The 14,654-nt window shown below is 49.1% G+C and overlaps 4 protein-coding genes across 4 annotated transcripts; 3 read left to right on the forward strand and 1 right to left on the reverse strand.

Annotated features, from left to right (window-relative positions):
* Positions 1-36: 36 nt before the first annotated feature.
* Positions 37-1,974, reverse strand: N7487_010930 (uncharacterized protein; the record flags this gene model as incomplete). Its single annotated transcript, XM_056878660.1, has 4 exons — positions 37-962; positions 1,019-1,364; positions 1,422-1,692; positions 1,748-1,974. 4 exons carry the CDS (start codon positions 1,972-1,974, stop codon positions 37-39), a joined length of 1,770 nt encoding a protein of 589 aa, XP_056723979.1.
* A 1,895-nt stretch (positions 1,975-3,869) lies between these two features.
* Positions 3,870-5,012, forward strand: N7487_010931 (uncharacterized protein; the record flags this gene model as incomplete). The annotated part of the gene is made up of 1 exon (XM_056878661.1): positions 3,870-5,012. The coding sequence occupies one exon, from the start codon at positions 3,870-3,872 to the stop codon at positions 5,010-5,012; it is 1,143 nt and encodes a 380-aa protein (XP_056723980.1).
* Positions 5,013-5,315: 303 nt separating this feature from the next.
* On the forward strand, positions 5,316-7,112 carry N7487_010932 (putative CECR1 family adenosine deaminase; the record flags this gene model as incomplete). The annotated part of the gene is made up of 2 exons (XM_056878662.1): positions 5,316-5,439; positions 5,509-7,112. The coding sequence occupies 2 exons, from the start codon at positions 5,316-5,318 to the stop codon at positions 7,110-7,112; spliced, it is 1,728 nt and encodes a 575-aa protein (XP_056723981.1).
* A 392-nt stretch (positions 7,113-7,504) lies between these two features.
* Positions 7,505-14,025, forward strand: atg2 (uncharacterized protein; the record flags this gene model as incomplete). The annotated part of the gene is made up of 4 exons (XM_056878663.1): positions 7,505-7,669; positions 7,774-12,975; positions 13,029-13,952; positions 14,008-14,025. 4 exons carry the CDS (start codon positions 7,505-7,507, stop codon positions 14,023-14,025), a joined length of 6,309 nt encoding a protein of 2,102 aa, XP_056723982.1.
* Positions 14,026-14,654: the final 629 nt, after the last annotated feature.

Here is a 14,654-nt window from a genome sequence, read left to right on the forward strand (position 1 = left end):
ACAGGCGATGAACATTCTGAGGTCCATGTTGATACCTTAGAACACCATACCCTTGACCTGAGCAACCTTCTTCAGGTTGATGTTTTTGACCATGATAGTCCAGGCGAATGCCAGAACCATCACACCCAAGCCAGCAGAAAGCATCCTAACCTGTGTATAGCCGTACGCTTTCTGAATGGCCTCTCTCATCTGTGTACCAGGAGCGTAGCTCAACTGCGTCTCGAGATCTTCGTAAATCATATCCAAATTTGCCAAGTCTGGCAGATACCACGTGAGGGCCTTCTTGTATGTATTGTTCCAGATTGCCATGGAAATAGTAAGACCTGCAGAATCTCCGATGGTGCCGACCACATTGAGCAACGCAAGGGCTGTAGCGATATGTTGGTGATCAACGGCAGCGAGGATAGCTAGCTGCTGGACGATGATGAAGATCGAGCCGCCAATGGAGATAAAGATTTGACACATAACCTGGTAACCGACACTCTGGCCGGGACGACGGAAGTAGATCATCAAACCCTGAGCAAAGATGTATAGAGGAACGGAAATGTAAAGGAGCCACTTAAAGCGACCGGTTTTGCGGATCACCCATCCAACAAAGAACAAAAGTACGCCAGAAACCACATCGAATGTATTAGTGATATACCCTGCTTCGGCAATAGTGAGATCATTAACCACTTGAAGGAAGTTTGAGAAGTAGTTGTTCCAGCAATAGTTCGAAAGCTGGTACGTGGCATCTAAAAGACATGCACCGACGACGGTTCGATTGGTGAGGAAGGAGTAGGGGAGCAAAGGCGTAGGAGCGATGTACCTCTCGTAGAAAGCAAAGAAGAAGAGCATCGAGAATCCAACCACAATCATAGCAATAATATAATCTGTGCCCCAGCCGTTAGGAGCCTCGCTAGCAATATCAAATGGAAGCTCAAAGAGGACAAGTCCTGCAGTAAAGATGAAAACTCCGATTACTATACGAGGTATTAGCTTTGTGTAGAAGAATCAGTTGGCAGTTTGAAATACTCACAATCGAACTCGAGAGTCCAAAACCAGACACTTTGAAGGAACGATCGTCCACTGTTCTCTCTGGTAACCACGGCATTTCCCTTTTTGGCTTTTGACAAATTGAACTTTAGGACGAAGAACAACGGAGCAGCCACGATAGGGAAGATGATCGCGAAAGTGCCATAGGCCCACCGCCAGCCAGTATTGGCGTAGAATAGATCGGCCACCTTTGGTCCAGCAAAGGCCGTAATAATGTATGGAGAAGACGTAAAAGCATATGCCAGAGCTCGGTTCTTTAACTGCGAGAGATCGGCAGTCATAACATCCACGGCGAATTGCATGCCTCTAAAGCCGATGGAGTAAAACACCTAGATTCCCTATTAGCACCCCCTCAATATTTCATAGATATACCCGGTGTCTCTTACATTTGCGGCGCAATAGACAGCGAAACTATTACAAGAGGCCATGAGAACCAGCCCCACGGTGGCACAAATCGACATTACCAGGAACCCTTCGGCTCGACCCCAAGTGTCCATCATCTTGGCCACTGGAAGGAAGACGGCAGCGGAAAAAGCATCTGCAATGGCGGTAGGAAGTCCAGATAGGGAGTGTTGTTGGAAAGAGCTAGCGACGTAAGTGCTCAAGCTACCATCAACTGACGATATCCAGGCATAAGTGAAGTAAAGGAACCACATACTATTGAAAGTATAATATTAACAAAAGTACAGAGGATGGGGGTAAATTGACTTACTTGATGAAAACGAAGACCAAGGACAGTTTCGACCAGGTCTGAGCCACGGCCTCAACTTCTTGGATACCATGTTGAAGCTCTTCAAAGGGCACACCGGGTAGCTCGGCACCATTGTTTGGAAGTGCCTCTTCGGGATGGGTGACTGGTCCGTCTGACTTCTCTGCCTCTACTGTATTTCTGTCCACGTCGACCGAAGAACTTGCAGCCTCGTCTCTGTCGACTTTCATTCGATGAAGCACCGACCGGGCCCTTTGTATCAAGGGACGAAGCGCCATGACAATGGATATGAAACACAAAATTCCAAGAACTCAAACAGGTTGAAGGTTTCAAGAGTATGTTGAAACCACAAGGGAAAGGCAAGTAAAATATAAGATAAAACATGCGAAATTCCCACATAAACCACCGAAGTCGGCACATTGGATTGCTGTGTTTTGAATGCTCATATGTGGGTCAAATTGACAATCCCTTCCTCCTATATCAAAAGTGTTACAACATACGCGATGTAAATATAATGTAATCCAAACATATTCGCCCAGCCCGTGGACCCTTTCTCCACTAGAACCAAAGACGACCCGGCGTCAGCTAGTGACAAGATCTAATCAGATCGCCAGTGGCTTAGAGATCATTACCGCATTCAGTTACCGTCATGGAGACCCCATCGGGTCTATTCGCTTCCAAGGTCGGTTCAAGCTTCCTGTGGCTGCTTGGAAATTTATTATGGAACCTTGGCATTAGGGGCCAACGAAGTTCTCTCCATGAACCGGAAAGCGCGCATCGAAGAAAAATCCTGAAAAGTTATCAGATTTGCCAAGCTTTCGGATATTTTTACAGGTGATAACAATTGATTGCTATCCCTTTTCCCAAATAAAAAGAACGCGTACCTCATCAAACCCGTTTGGTCAATGTCCTAGCTCGATGCAGCACGCTCCGAGTCCAGGGAGTATCCGTACATAGTAAGGCCGAATTGGGGACAGAGTTCAGCCATCTGGGGTGTCAAGCCAATTATAGACATGGGAGCAGCTTCTAATATCTCGGCAAAAGAGAAACCTAGTCCAAGCCTCATGGCGTAAGACAGCGGCTGTATTTCAGGATTATCCCTTGGTCCTCATTGAATCTACATTGAACTCTTTTTGAAATTACGAAAGGCTAACCTTTCGACTTTGTATGCAGGGACATACACAGTAAGATACTAACTTTTCAACGATAATGGGCTGTCGACACCATAGCTGAATATCAATAGAGCGCGCCTGCCGGAAGAGACATTTTCCGGCAAATGATGCAGCCAGCCCTTGATTTAGTTTTACAACATTGTCTTACACGGCTTGCAAGGGATTGTTCAGGGACGCCTCCTGAACACATTAGAATTCATCTGTTGATAGCAAAAGTTTTCTAGCGGACATTGAATGTTGGACTCGGCATTCTCTCTTCTCGACAAATAAATTACATATTAAGACAGATGGGAGTCTCGCATGGACTAAACCTTTACTGCGCGAATACGGCATCCTGTTTCTCTACTAACGCACAATGCACGAAGCCTTGTGCTATTTGCCGCAAAATTTGCGGATTCATATCCCTCTTAACTTACAATGCTGTTTCAAATGCCTCCGGGAGGTCCCGGAAATGCAAATGCAGACTCTTGTCTCTGTCACAAGGGAATTTGCTCGACTAAATCCGAATTAGATCAACTGACCTCCTTCAAGACCTTGCCTAGAATATACTTGATGGAGATATCCGCACTTGAATTACACATTGCCATTGCTTCTGTCCGTCAAGTGATTGCTATCTTGACTGGCAAACGGCCACCGCGTGCAAGCCCGAACGAAATCCAAAAATACCAAATCTAATTTTACGGGATCAAGTGCACTCCCACATTGCGATAAACAAACTGGCTGTTTTCTCCCAGAGTCCCTCGCTTAATTCATCTAGGTATTCCACTAGCACATCTAGTTCGACCAGTTTCCACCCCACCCCTTTTCCACCCCGCCCTGCCAAGCTTTGCTGCCTAGACAGATACATAGGCTATGACTCCAGTGGTGAAATCAGTGGTGCTCAAGAATATGGATTCCCTTGTTTATAGAGACACCCCAGCTTCCTCCCTAGTGACCTCTTTTGCTTCCTCGCAATGGACCCATTTGAACGGCTTCCCGCCGAGCTCATAAACCACATTCTCCTCTGCGCATCGGACTTTGTGGGTATAGAAAGTCTCCTGATAGCCTCGCCCCGAGTGGATGCCATCTTCCATGATCGGCCAGGACTATTATTTCAAGGGCTGGTGGCATCGAACACAATTGCATCAGCCGCCCCCATTCAAGAGATCACCCAGAAAGTGAGGCTTCTCCACAGCCCCCCATTCAACGTCCACAGTCTAGAGGAATACATCCAATGCACCAACGGTGTTCACCACCAGCCTGATATTCATAGCTATGGCGCAGAAGTGTTGGAGATGGTACGCATTTCTGCCCAGATCCAACGCCTTGCGTGTAAATGTCTATCGACGATGCAGCAGAACTTCATTTCCGTCGTCAGTGGCTTGCCAGTGGGATCTTTGTCTGGATCAATTCGTGCCGAAAAGGCAGCCAAACCCTTCTCCTGGGTCGAGGAGTCTAATATTTACTGGGCTCTGTGGCATTTACGACACTATTCCGACCTGCATAACTACGGATCTCGCTTGAATTGGTCTGAAGATTCCATGAAAAGGCTTAAAGAGTACCACACATGGAACTCCATCGACTACCTAACTTCTGAAGTCATTGCCACTGTTGCCGCAGTACTAGCCGACCTGGGTTTCAGTCCAATTTACTCCTACCCGTACCAGGGTGAAGATGAGGAATCTTTACAAGGAGTGTGGTGGTACACAATGGAGACACCACCACCACTTTTCCTCTCCTTTGATCTCGAAAGGAGCATGGATATCACAGTTTGGCCTTCACCATCAACGCCTCGAACCGATTCAGTGACAGAAGCGTGGCATCTTGGTCTCGGATACTGTGGCAAGGCCCCCAGCCAAATGGCGATGTATAAAGATTGGGCCCGGGTCCTGGCGTATCAAGGGCCAGATCATAACTACACCTTGATAAGAATACAACCGTATCGGAGACTAGGTGTTCTTGTTTGGGATGTATGGCGCATGTATTCTACGGGGTTGATGCAGTGGAACAATGGAGAGCAAACCGAAACGCCCGACGGAGGTTTGACATATGTTCAGCATGTGGCTTTGCGGGAGTGGCATTCCAGATGGATCGCACTTGCCGGGGATACGTGTTGAAATCAATATAGAATTCTAGGTACTAGATCATAGCAAAAATCGAGGTATATTATAGTTACCTTAGGCTATGCACAAATGCGGGTGAATAAATCAGCTCAACCGCATTTCCAATGTTCCAATAATGTTCCATCTGTAAGCTGTTTCAAGTCTGCGCCAATCAAAAGAAAGTTGAGGATATAATCCTGGGCAACCAAAATACGAAAACGGTTAAGGCGGGGAGCGTATCTTTCCCCTCCCGACAATCCGGCCCACTTTAAGCCTTGATTACTCTACAACCCTTTCGATTTTGCATCACTTCAAATCATGGCAAATACAGAGAATGAGTGGGAACTGGAAGAGGGCATCCCTCAAGTTGGGGATCCCTTTATCCAACAATATCTGAAAGGACGTGATGCTTTAATTATGGAAGAGAAAAAGCGACGTCACGGTATATTTCTCACCCAAATCAAGTAAAAAAAAAAAAAAAAAAAAACCCCTTTCTGACTTTGTTTTGTAGATGCAAATCTGCGCAAATCTCTATCACCTATTGCCGCCCGGGCGACAAAGATCGTGTCACAGATCCGAGCGCAGGAACAGAATGAGCTGTGGACAAGTGGATTGGAAGAGCATGTGGCCCACCAGGCAGATGAGATCCTTTACCCCGGTGTCATGTTCAATCTAGCCAAAGGCCGCATGGAGACGACTAAACTATGGAAAATCGTGGAAAAGATGCCAAAGGGGTCCCTTCTGCATGCCCACATGGATGCCATGTTCGACATTGACTTCCTAATTGATTTAGCATTCTCCACGCCTGGCATACACATGTTAGCGCCGAGGCCGTTGATCACAGCCAAGGATTACGAAGAAGCGCCCGTACTTTTCCAGTATTCCTCACAGCCTCTAGAAGCATCCGAAGACAAGCCAACTATTTGGTCGGAAACATACGAGGCCTCGTCGTTAATCTCGATCCAGAAGGCCGCCTCCTCTTTCCCCAACGGGGGAGAGAAGGGATTCCGGGAATGGTTGAACACTCGATGTGTCCTTGTGCCGGAGCATTCATATCACCACCACCATGGAGTGGACGCAATCTGGTCTATCTTCACAAAGACTTTCCCCATTCTCGACTCTCTCTTGATGTACGAGCCTATCTTCCGTGCCTGTTTGCTCCGGTTGCTCGGACAGCTTGCCGAGGATGGAATTCGATATGTGGAGTTCCGCATTGGATTCGTTTTCCAATTTCGGAAAGAAGGAAATGACAAACCCGAAGAAGGCTACTTCGAGTGGTGTCGCGTAGTGGAAGATGTCGTGGCTCAGTTCAAACAAACGGATGAAGGGAAAGACTTCTACGATCCTCGTATTATTTGGACTACGCTCCGGTGGTTTGGCAATGAGGCGATTGTCAACAGCATGAAGCAGTGCATCGAAACGAAGCAGGAGTTCCCTGATCTGATCAGTGGGTTTGATCTTGTTGGCCAAGAGGATAACGGAAGACCGCTAGTCGACCTCGTCCCGGTACTGTTCTGGTTCCGAAAGCAATGTGCAGAAGAAGGCGTTGATATCCCCTTCTTTTTCCACGCTGGAGAATGCCTCGGCGACGGCGACGCGACAGACCACAACCTCTTCGACGCCATCCTTCTTGGCACTCGACGAATCGGCCATGCGTTCTCGCTTTACAAGCATCCTCTGCTCATTGATTTAGTCAAAGAGAAGAAGATCCTCGTTGAATGCTGCCCGATCTCGAACGAAGTGCTCCGCCTTGCTAGCTCCATCAAATCCCATCCTTTGCCCGCATTACTGTCCAGAGGTGTCCCTGTTTCGCTGTGCAACGACGACCCCGCAATTCTTGGCCATGGAAGGAATGGGTTGACTCATGATTTCTGGCAGGCTTTGCAGGGACTTGAAAATGTGGATTTGGTCGGCCTATCAATGATGGCGCAGAACTCCATCCGGTGGAGCTGTTATGAAGACGAGTCGACCGCCGAGTGGAAAGCTGGAATTCAAAATGGAGTTATGGGGAAGGGACTTAAATCCGAGCGTCTGCGGGATTTCGCCGCGGATTTCGAGAAATTCTGCGAGTGGGTTGTGCTGGAGTTCGCTGAATTCGATGCTGGGGATGATTGAAGTTCGGTCATGTGGATCACAATATACAAGTCACATACATAGTAGCTTTAGCAGGAACAAATATGAGAACACGAAGACCATTTTTGACAATAGTCCAACTAGTGTAGGTCAAATTTGGGAATTATTGAAGTAACTTGGAACATATCACAAGTCAATGAGAAGATAATTGGTCAAATCTGTTGTCAATCGGTGAGTTGGCACGTCGGCGCCTGACTCGGGTCACTTATCGCCTTTATCAGGTGCCGGAACGTCATTGTTGAACATTCCCCCCTTCACGACCTCCCCCCATCCACTCCGCTTTGTCGGAGCTGGCTGCTTTATTGTTTTTGTTAAGCTATTTTCGATGATACGAGTCCACACATGAACGAGCCCTGTCCCGGCTCACAGTCACGATGGCGTCGTACTTCATGCCATCGTTCTTCCAGAAGCGGCTCCTCAAATACGCCTTGTCTCGCCTGGGCCTGGTCGACACAGATGCCTTGGATCCCGATAACCTAGGCATCCGTTGGGGACAACGATCTACCATCGAGTTGAAGGATGTTGGCCTCAAACTAGAGGTGAGTTGGTGTAGTGACCCTCCGCTAGCGGCGGGGCCGCCTTCCGTGATCATCGAACGCAACATACGGAGCAGTGCGGGCTGACTATTTACATCGCGGGATAGAAATTATCGACTCTACTTAATCTTCCTCCATCGTGCGAGCTACTCAGCGTTCGGGTTCAGCTTCTTCGAATCACCCTTCCTGCCGATTTCCACAACAGCGGCATCCTATGCGAGGCCACCGGCATTGACGTACATATTCGCTTATTGTCAGAGGAGCCGAAAAGGGGACAACACACAAAAAGGAAAGGCAAAAAGGATGACTATTTGGCGGTGCCCACACCGTCTGGTCTTGCAGAGTCATTCCTTGAGTCTGAGCCAAGGGAGGAAAGGGAAGAGCTGCAAGCTGCGATATCGTCGCAGTCGCAAGTCCTGCCCCATGACCCGTTAGCCTGGTCATCCGATGACGATAATGATAACGAGCTCGGTCTTGGGAATGAGACTCTATCATTGCCGAGCTTTGTGGCTGGGTTCTTGAAAGGCGTTGTGGATCGACTCCAGCTCAAAATAAAAGATGCAGTTGTGCGAGTGGATATGGAGTTGAAGCAAGACGGAACATCAAAACGGCAACCTGAACATAAGCCGGACCTTGTCGCGGGTTTGTTGAGCGTGGGGGAAATCGATGTACACGGGGTATCTGAGAAACCTGCCGGCTCGGAGGAGGGTCTTCCTTTCCGAGAAGGGAAGCGACTCATCTCAATAGCCGATATCAATGTTGGTTTGGTTTCGGACCCATTGGTGTTCTCAAACTACTCTCGTTTCACGGCACCTGCATCCCCGTCGACGACTATGCGGTCAAAAGGGAGCCAGCCGTCAAGCAGAGCGCCATCACCCTCTCCATTGGATCGCTCCGAGGAAGAGCCCCTTGCCATGACCCAGTCAACTATTTTCGAGCCGCCGCAAGCTTTCGGCCATTCTAGCACCACTACAGACAACTTGGAGGCATCTGTATTTTCCCACGGTCGATTCTCAGACGCCGACTCTGACTCAGGTAGTCATCGCGGTGGATATCTGGAAGATTCTCGGATATTTGGGGATGACCCCTTCCAAGACAACCCGGGGTACCTAGACTCGGTTATTGACACCCAATTTGATGATTTTGATGATGAGCAGTCACCGGTAATACACCCCCAAGAAGACCGAGAGACCGGGAGTGAATGGAGAAGCCACTTGGCTCGTGGTCGACAAAGCTTGTATCAGAGCCAACAGGTTGGACACTCTGGCGAGCCCATAATCCCCTCTGACAGCTATCATATGTCCCAAACTTACGACACACATCACAGCCAAATCGGCTCTGAAATTGACGAAACCACGCCATCCATACAGCGTTACAATGATTACAACGAAAATGAACATAACGAAAGATCACAGTTGAGCATATCATCCCACCACTCCCGTACATCTCCTCCACGGTCAGAGCCTGACAGCACGGGCTCACGAGAAGAAACCCCAAATGCCGATCTAAACGAGTCCCAGCTTTTCTCCCACGATGAAGCACAAAGTCTGTATATGAGTGCCATCAGCCAGGATGCGAGTGAGAGCTTCATGCCACAAATGCCAGGCGCCTGGGGCTCGTTTGCTGGTGCCTCAAACTCCCAGAGTGCCTTTGATGACCGATCTAAAAACATCGCACCTATTGAGCCGGCACAGTCCACCCAAGTTCAAGATGAAGCGAATTCAAGATACACAGCCCCATCAGAAGACAACATCACTGAGAAGGATGATTTGGATGACCAAGCCCAATCTCAGACATTGCACAAGGACGGCCCCTCAACCCCGTCGTCTCCTGGATTGCACAGAATCAATGAGATGAGAAAGTCGGTATTGACTGTTGACAAGATTTTGCTGTGGCTCTCGCCTCCTGATACCGAAAAAGAAGAAGAAGTGTCAGACGAACCATTGCCTGTGTCACAGAAGGAGAATACAGACAGTGACCTGAATGAATCCACAGTTAGCTTTGGAGACTCTGCACCCGAAGAAAGTCTACTTGCCTCTAGAGCTTACAAATCTACGAGGTTCGGAAGAGACTTTGTTGAGGCACGGGCTAAATCAAGTACTGAGACTGAACTGCCCGAAATTGCCATCGAAGTGTTTTCTGTCTCCGTACATTTCGACATTGCAACTGGTTGGCTTCTGACCAAGATAGGACAAAAGTTGTCTCAAGCTCTTGGCACGGTTGAAAAAGATCTATCTGAGAAGCAGTCGCCAAAGGACCAGCCCGCACGCACACCACCTGTTCATCTTGTCGTCCATGCATTTTCAATAAAGTTCATCGAACGTGTTTCCGGGCATTTATATTCGTCCGACAATAGTGGCTCGCCGTTATCTCCTCCCTACAGCATGGAAGATGTGATTCTTCGTCTTACTCTATCTGGTCTGGATGCTCGCGTTTCAGCTCAAAGCACAACTACCAAGTTGAATATCCACGTGTCCAAGTTTGCATTCGGGTTCGCTTCAGAGGATATCATATTCTTTGATGAAAAATTGAAGATGCGTGAATCTACGCGTGATGTTTTATCCCCCTCACAGGGAGATATTTCTATATCTTTGGTCAAGTCGGCAGATCTGGCTAAGGTTGACATCTCCACACTGCCTCTCCATATCAACCTCAATGTACAGCGCCTGGAAGAGGTCCTAGGCTGGATGGGCGGGCTAAGCACCATTCTCGAACTTGGAAGTTCCATGTCGTCCGTGTCAACAGTCAAAGGCGGCCCGCCGCCGTCCAAACAGCGCCCCCGTGGTGTACATTTTGAGACACCCGCCCCAGCGGTTAACACGACCGAGGGCAAATCGGCCCTATGGAAAGTCAATGCCCGAGTTGGTGCCATCGTTTTGGATGTCACTGGTGAAACTCATTGTCTTCAACTCACCACGACCGCCGTCAAGATCGTGAGCAGGTTTGAAGGGATTGGTATACAAATAGACAAGGCCAAAATGATTGGACCACTTTCAATTGAAGACGCTTCATCTGATACTCCCGCCAAAATCACCCTGAACAACATCCGTCTTGAATTCCTTTTTGCTCCGAAGGAGGTCGATCTCGATCGCCTTTTGACATTGATCACCCCGTCCCAGGACAAATTTGAAGTGGAAGATGATATCATGTTAGACACGCTGTTGCGCCAGCGACGACAAGGATCTGTTCTTCGTGCGACAGTAGGGCGCTTGGAAACGGTCATTTCAGATACCAGTGGGTTAGAGCCTCTCTCGTCTCTCGCTGTCGAGTTGAGTCGGCTTTCCAATGTCACCAAGTATTTGCCGGAAGATGATCGCCCTGGTATTCTTATTTTGATGCTAGTCCGTGACTTCCAAGGACGCGTCCACGTTGGTGGAGAAGTTGGGGACATCGAAAGTCAACTTACCGATGTTGAAGTTGCACACATCACTATGCCTTCACTCACTGCAGCGCAAATTGGAAGTATGGCCGTCAGTCGAAATAATGACGAAGAGCTAGTGGGGCATGCCCTGTGGCCGCCGAACAAATATCGGGATCCAGACCAATCCTATCCGCCGGTCCTGATGGCTCGTTTCATACCCGATGAGATGGATCCTACTTACAAAATCAAACTGCACAACCTCCTTGTCGAGTACACGGTACCATCAGTGACGGCCTTCCTTGGATTGGGTGACGACAAGATGAGCGGAGATTTGGCCAGTAGTATGGTAAACTCTGTTGCAAACCTTGCAGAGCGCTCAATCCCGTCATCTTCGATGACAGGGCGGCCGATGTCTAATGATTCCAGCTCCTCGACAAAGCCGGTCAAATTAGCGGTTGTGTTCAGAGATTGCGTTCTTGGCCTCAACCCTCGCAATTCCCCAGCAAAAGGCCTTGCAGTCCTCACCAATGCCAAGTTCGAAGGGAGTATCCACGGGGAGGAATCTGCAGAAGCATCGTTGGATATTAGAAAAGCATCGCTCATGATCATTGACGATGTGCACCATGAGGGTGCTGATAACCTGCACCAACGGGGCTCTGTCATTCCTCAAGACACCCAGGCCCAAGCGTATATCGATAAAGGCTATGTTCCTGTTTCTTCCATCTCATCGGCAACTGCTGGTGTCAAGCTTACCGGCGCTGAGGATGGGACGAAGTCTTTGGACGTGGAGCTGAGAGATGATCTGTTGATCCTCGAAACCTGCGCGGATTCTACCCAGACGCTCATCAGTATCCTGAATGGGCTTCAACCTCCAACTCCACCAAATGTCAATATCAAATATCGAACAGAGGTTATGCCCATCCAAGATATGTTCGCCTCGTTCACCGGGGATGCATTTGCGGCCGAGCCCCCTCTTTCCGGTGACGATGATTTGGCAACTATCTCCGAAGGATCGTCCAGGGAAGATCAGCTACTCGACGAACTTGAATACGTCAGCGATTTCTACCCCGCGAAGGGCGGTCTTGGTGGTGTGGGCATTGAAGGCATGGAACCGGGTTCCAATGATCTGCTGGACAGCTTCCATTCCCAGTACCAAGTATCTTCTAGCATGACGGAATTGGACTTCCAGGAGGACCATTTTGCAAAGAAATCAGCTGTGGGTGGAACCGCTCATCGGTGGGACTCTACGCAGAACACCTACGGCTTCACCAACGACACGAAGCTCGAGCGGAGTCCTTTGCGTGTACGTGTTCGGGATGTGCATTTCATCTGGAATCTCTTTGATGGATATGACTGGCAACGTACCCGTGACACAATATCCAAAGCTGTCAAGGATGTGGAATCCAAGGCCACAGAACGCCGCTCTCGGGGCTCACGGATGTCGCCTTCAGCAGAAGATGAAGAGGAGTCTGTAATTGGCGATTTCCTATTCAACTCCATTTACATCGGTATTCCCGCCAACAAGGATCCGCGGGAACTCCACCGCGAGATCAATCATGATATCGATGATTTCGCCAGTGAGACCGGGAGTTACGCAACAACCACTACCGTGACTGGGGCTGGAAGTCGCCAAGGCCGATCAACCTCGAAGAGGGAGAAGAAATTGCGCTTGCATCGGAGCAAACACCACAAAATGACATTCGAGTTGAAGGGTGTCTCTGCCGATCTGATTATCTTCCCACCGGGTTCAGAAGAGACGCAGAGCTCGTTAGATGTGCGGGTCAAAGACCTAGAAATCTATGATCATGTTCCGACATCCACATGGAAGAAGTTCGCAACATACATGCGTGAGGCAGGTGAAAAAGAGAGTGGAATGAGCATGGTTCACCTCGAAATTCTGACTGTAAAGCCTGTGCCTGAGCTGGCTGCGTCTGAGATTGTCCTCAAGGTGGGTTTCCCAAGTCATCAATTACCCAGACCTGTTTCTAACTTGACTCCTAGGCCACTGTTCTCCCACTCCGATTGCATGTTGACCAGGATGCTCTTGACTTCATGAGTCGATTCTTCGAGTTTAGAGATGAGACCGCCGAACCATCTGATACCCCGGGTGATGTTCCATTCTTGCAGCGAGTAGAGATCAACGCCGTGCAAGTCAAATTAGACTTCAAGCCTAAGCGGGTCGACTACGCAGGACTCCGGTCCGGTCGTACAACCGAGTTCATGAACTTCTTCGTGCTAGATGGCGCCGACATGGTGCTACGACATGTGATCATCTACGGAGTATCCGGGTTCGACCGAATGGGCCAAACTCTCAACGACATCTGGATGCCAGATGTCAAGCAGAACCAACTGCCCGGTGTGCTCGCCGGTCTCGCACCGATCCGCTCTCTAGTCAACGTCGGCGGCGGCGTACGCGACCTGGTCGTCGTCCCAATGCATGAATATCGAAAGGACGGCCGGATCGTGCGCAGCATCCAAAAGGGCGCCCTAGCCTTCGCCAAGACAACATCTAACGAGCTGGTCAAACTCGGCGCAAAACTCGCCATCGGCACACAAACCGTCCTCCAAGGCGCGGAGGATATGCTGACTACCCCCAGCGCAGCAGCCCACGACGATGATTCCCTCGACGAAGACGAAGCGAAGAAGATTTCACTGTACGCAGATCAGCCGGTCGGGGTGGTTCAGGGACTGCGTGGGGCGTTCAGCGGTCTCGAACGCGATCTACTCTTAGCTCGTGATGCGATCGTCGCCGTACCTGGGGAGGTGGTGGAGAGTGGGAGCGCCAAGGCGGCCGCAAAGGCAGTCTGGAAACGTGCACCCACGGTCATCCTCCGACCCGCTATCGGAGTATCCAAGGCTGTGGGACAGACTCTGCTTGGTGCGGGGAATACCCTTGACCCGAGCAATCGGCGCAAAATGGAAGATGTAAGTGGTTTCCGACGAACCCTGTTTTGGTGGGTGTGGCTGACGACGATTTTAGAAGTACAAACGGTACTGAGAGTGTGGTGGGCTGGTCTACGGGTAGTGCGGCCCTTGCATACTTCGTACATACGTGCATAGGCAAATGGTCTCTTTTTTTGTTTATTTTTGTTTGATTTATTTTTTATTTTTTGTTTTGTTTTCCTGCGCTCATTGTTCCTTTTTTTTTCCTCATTGCTTTCTCAGTTTGATACCACATCACGACCGCATTATGATATTAAATTGCTCTTGCTTTCCCTATCACTTCGGTTTTTCTTTTCGAGTCATTTTTTTTTATAGCTTCAGTCTGCATGACCTAGGGAGTCCTGAGTTTGTTGAATAAAGAGTTGAATCGAGATTACACGATCGGGATCTTTATCCATGAGATCTATTCGTATGGTTCCACCAAGTACCAGGAGAAAGTCATGTCGATCGTAGTTCCTATTCGGACAACGCGGTAGCACCCGAGTATACTTCTTCGGGCAGTTGCCAGTTGCCACCCATTTTGGAAGATTCTGTACTACCAGTAAAGCCCACCTTGGAAGAAAAATGCTCACTAAGTCCCAATGATCACCGGGGTAGCCTGAGGCAGCAATCCGTTTAAATTGCATAGTGCATAGTACATCATGCATGTGAGACACAAATCTGGGGGTTGCAGTCGTATTGCAG

This window comes from Penicillium crustosum, assembly GCF_028827405.1.
Source record: "Penicillium crustosum strain IBT 35664 chromosome Unknown utg000005l_segment0_segment0, whole genome shotgun sequence".
NCBI lineage: Eukaryota > Fungi > Ascomycota > Eurotiomycetes > Eurotiales > Aspergillaceae > Penicillium > Penicillium crustosum.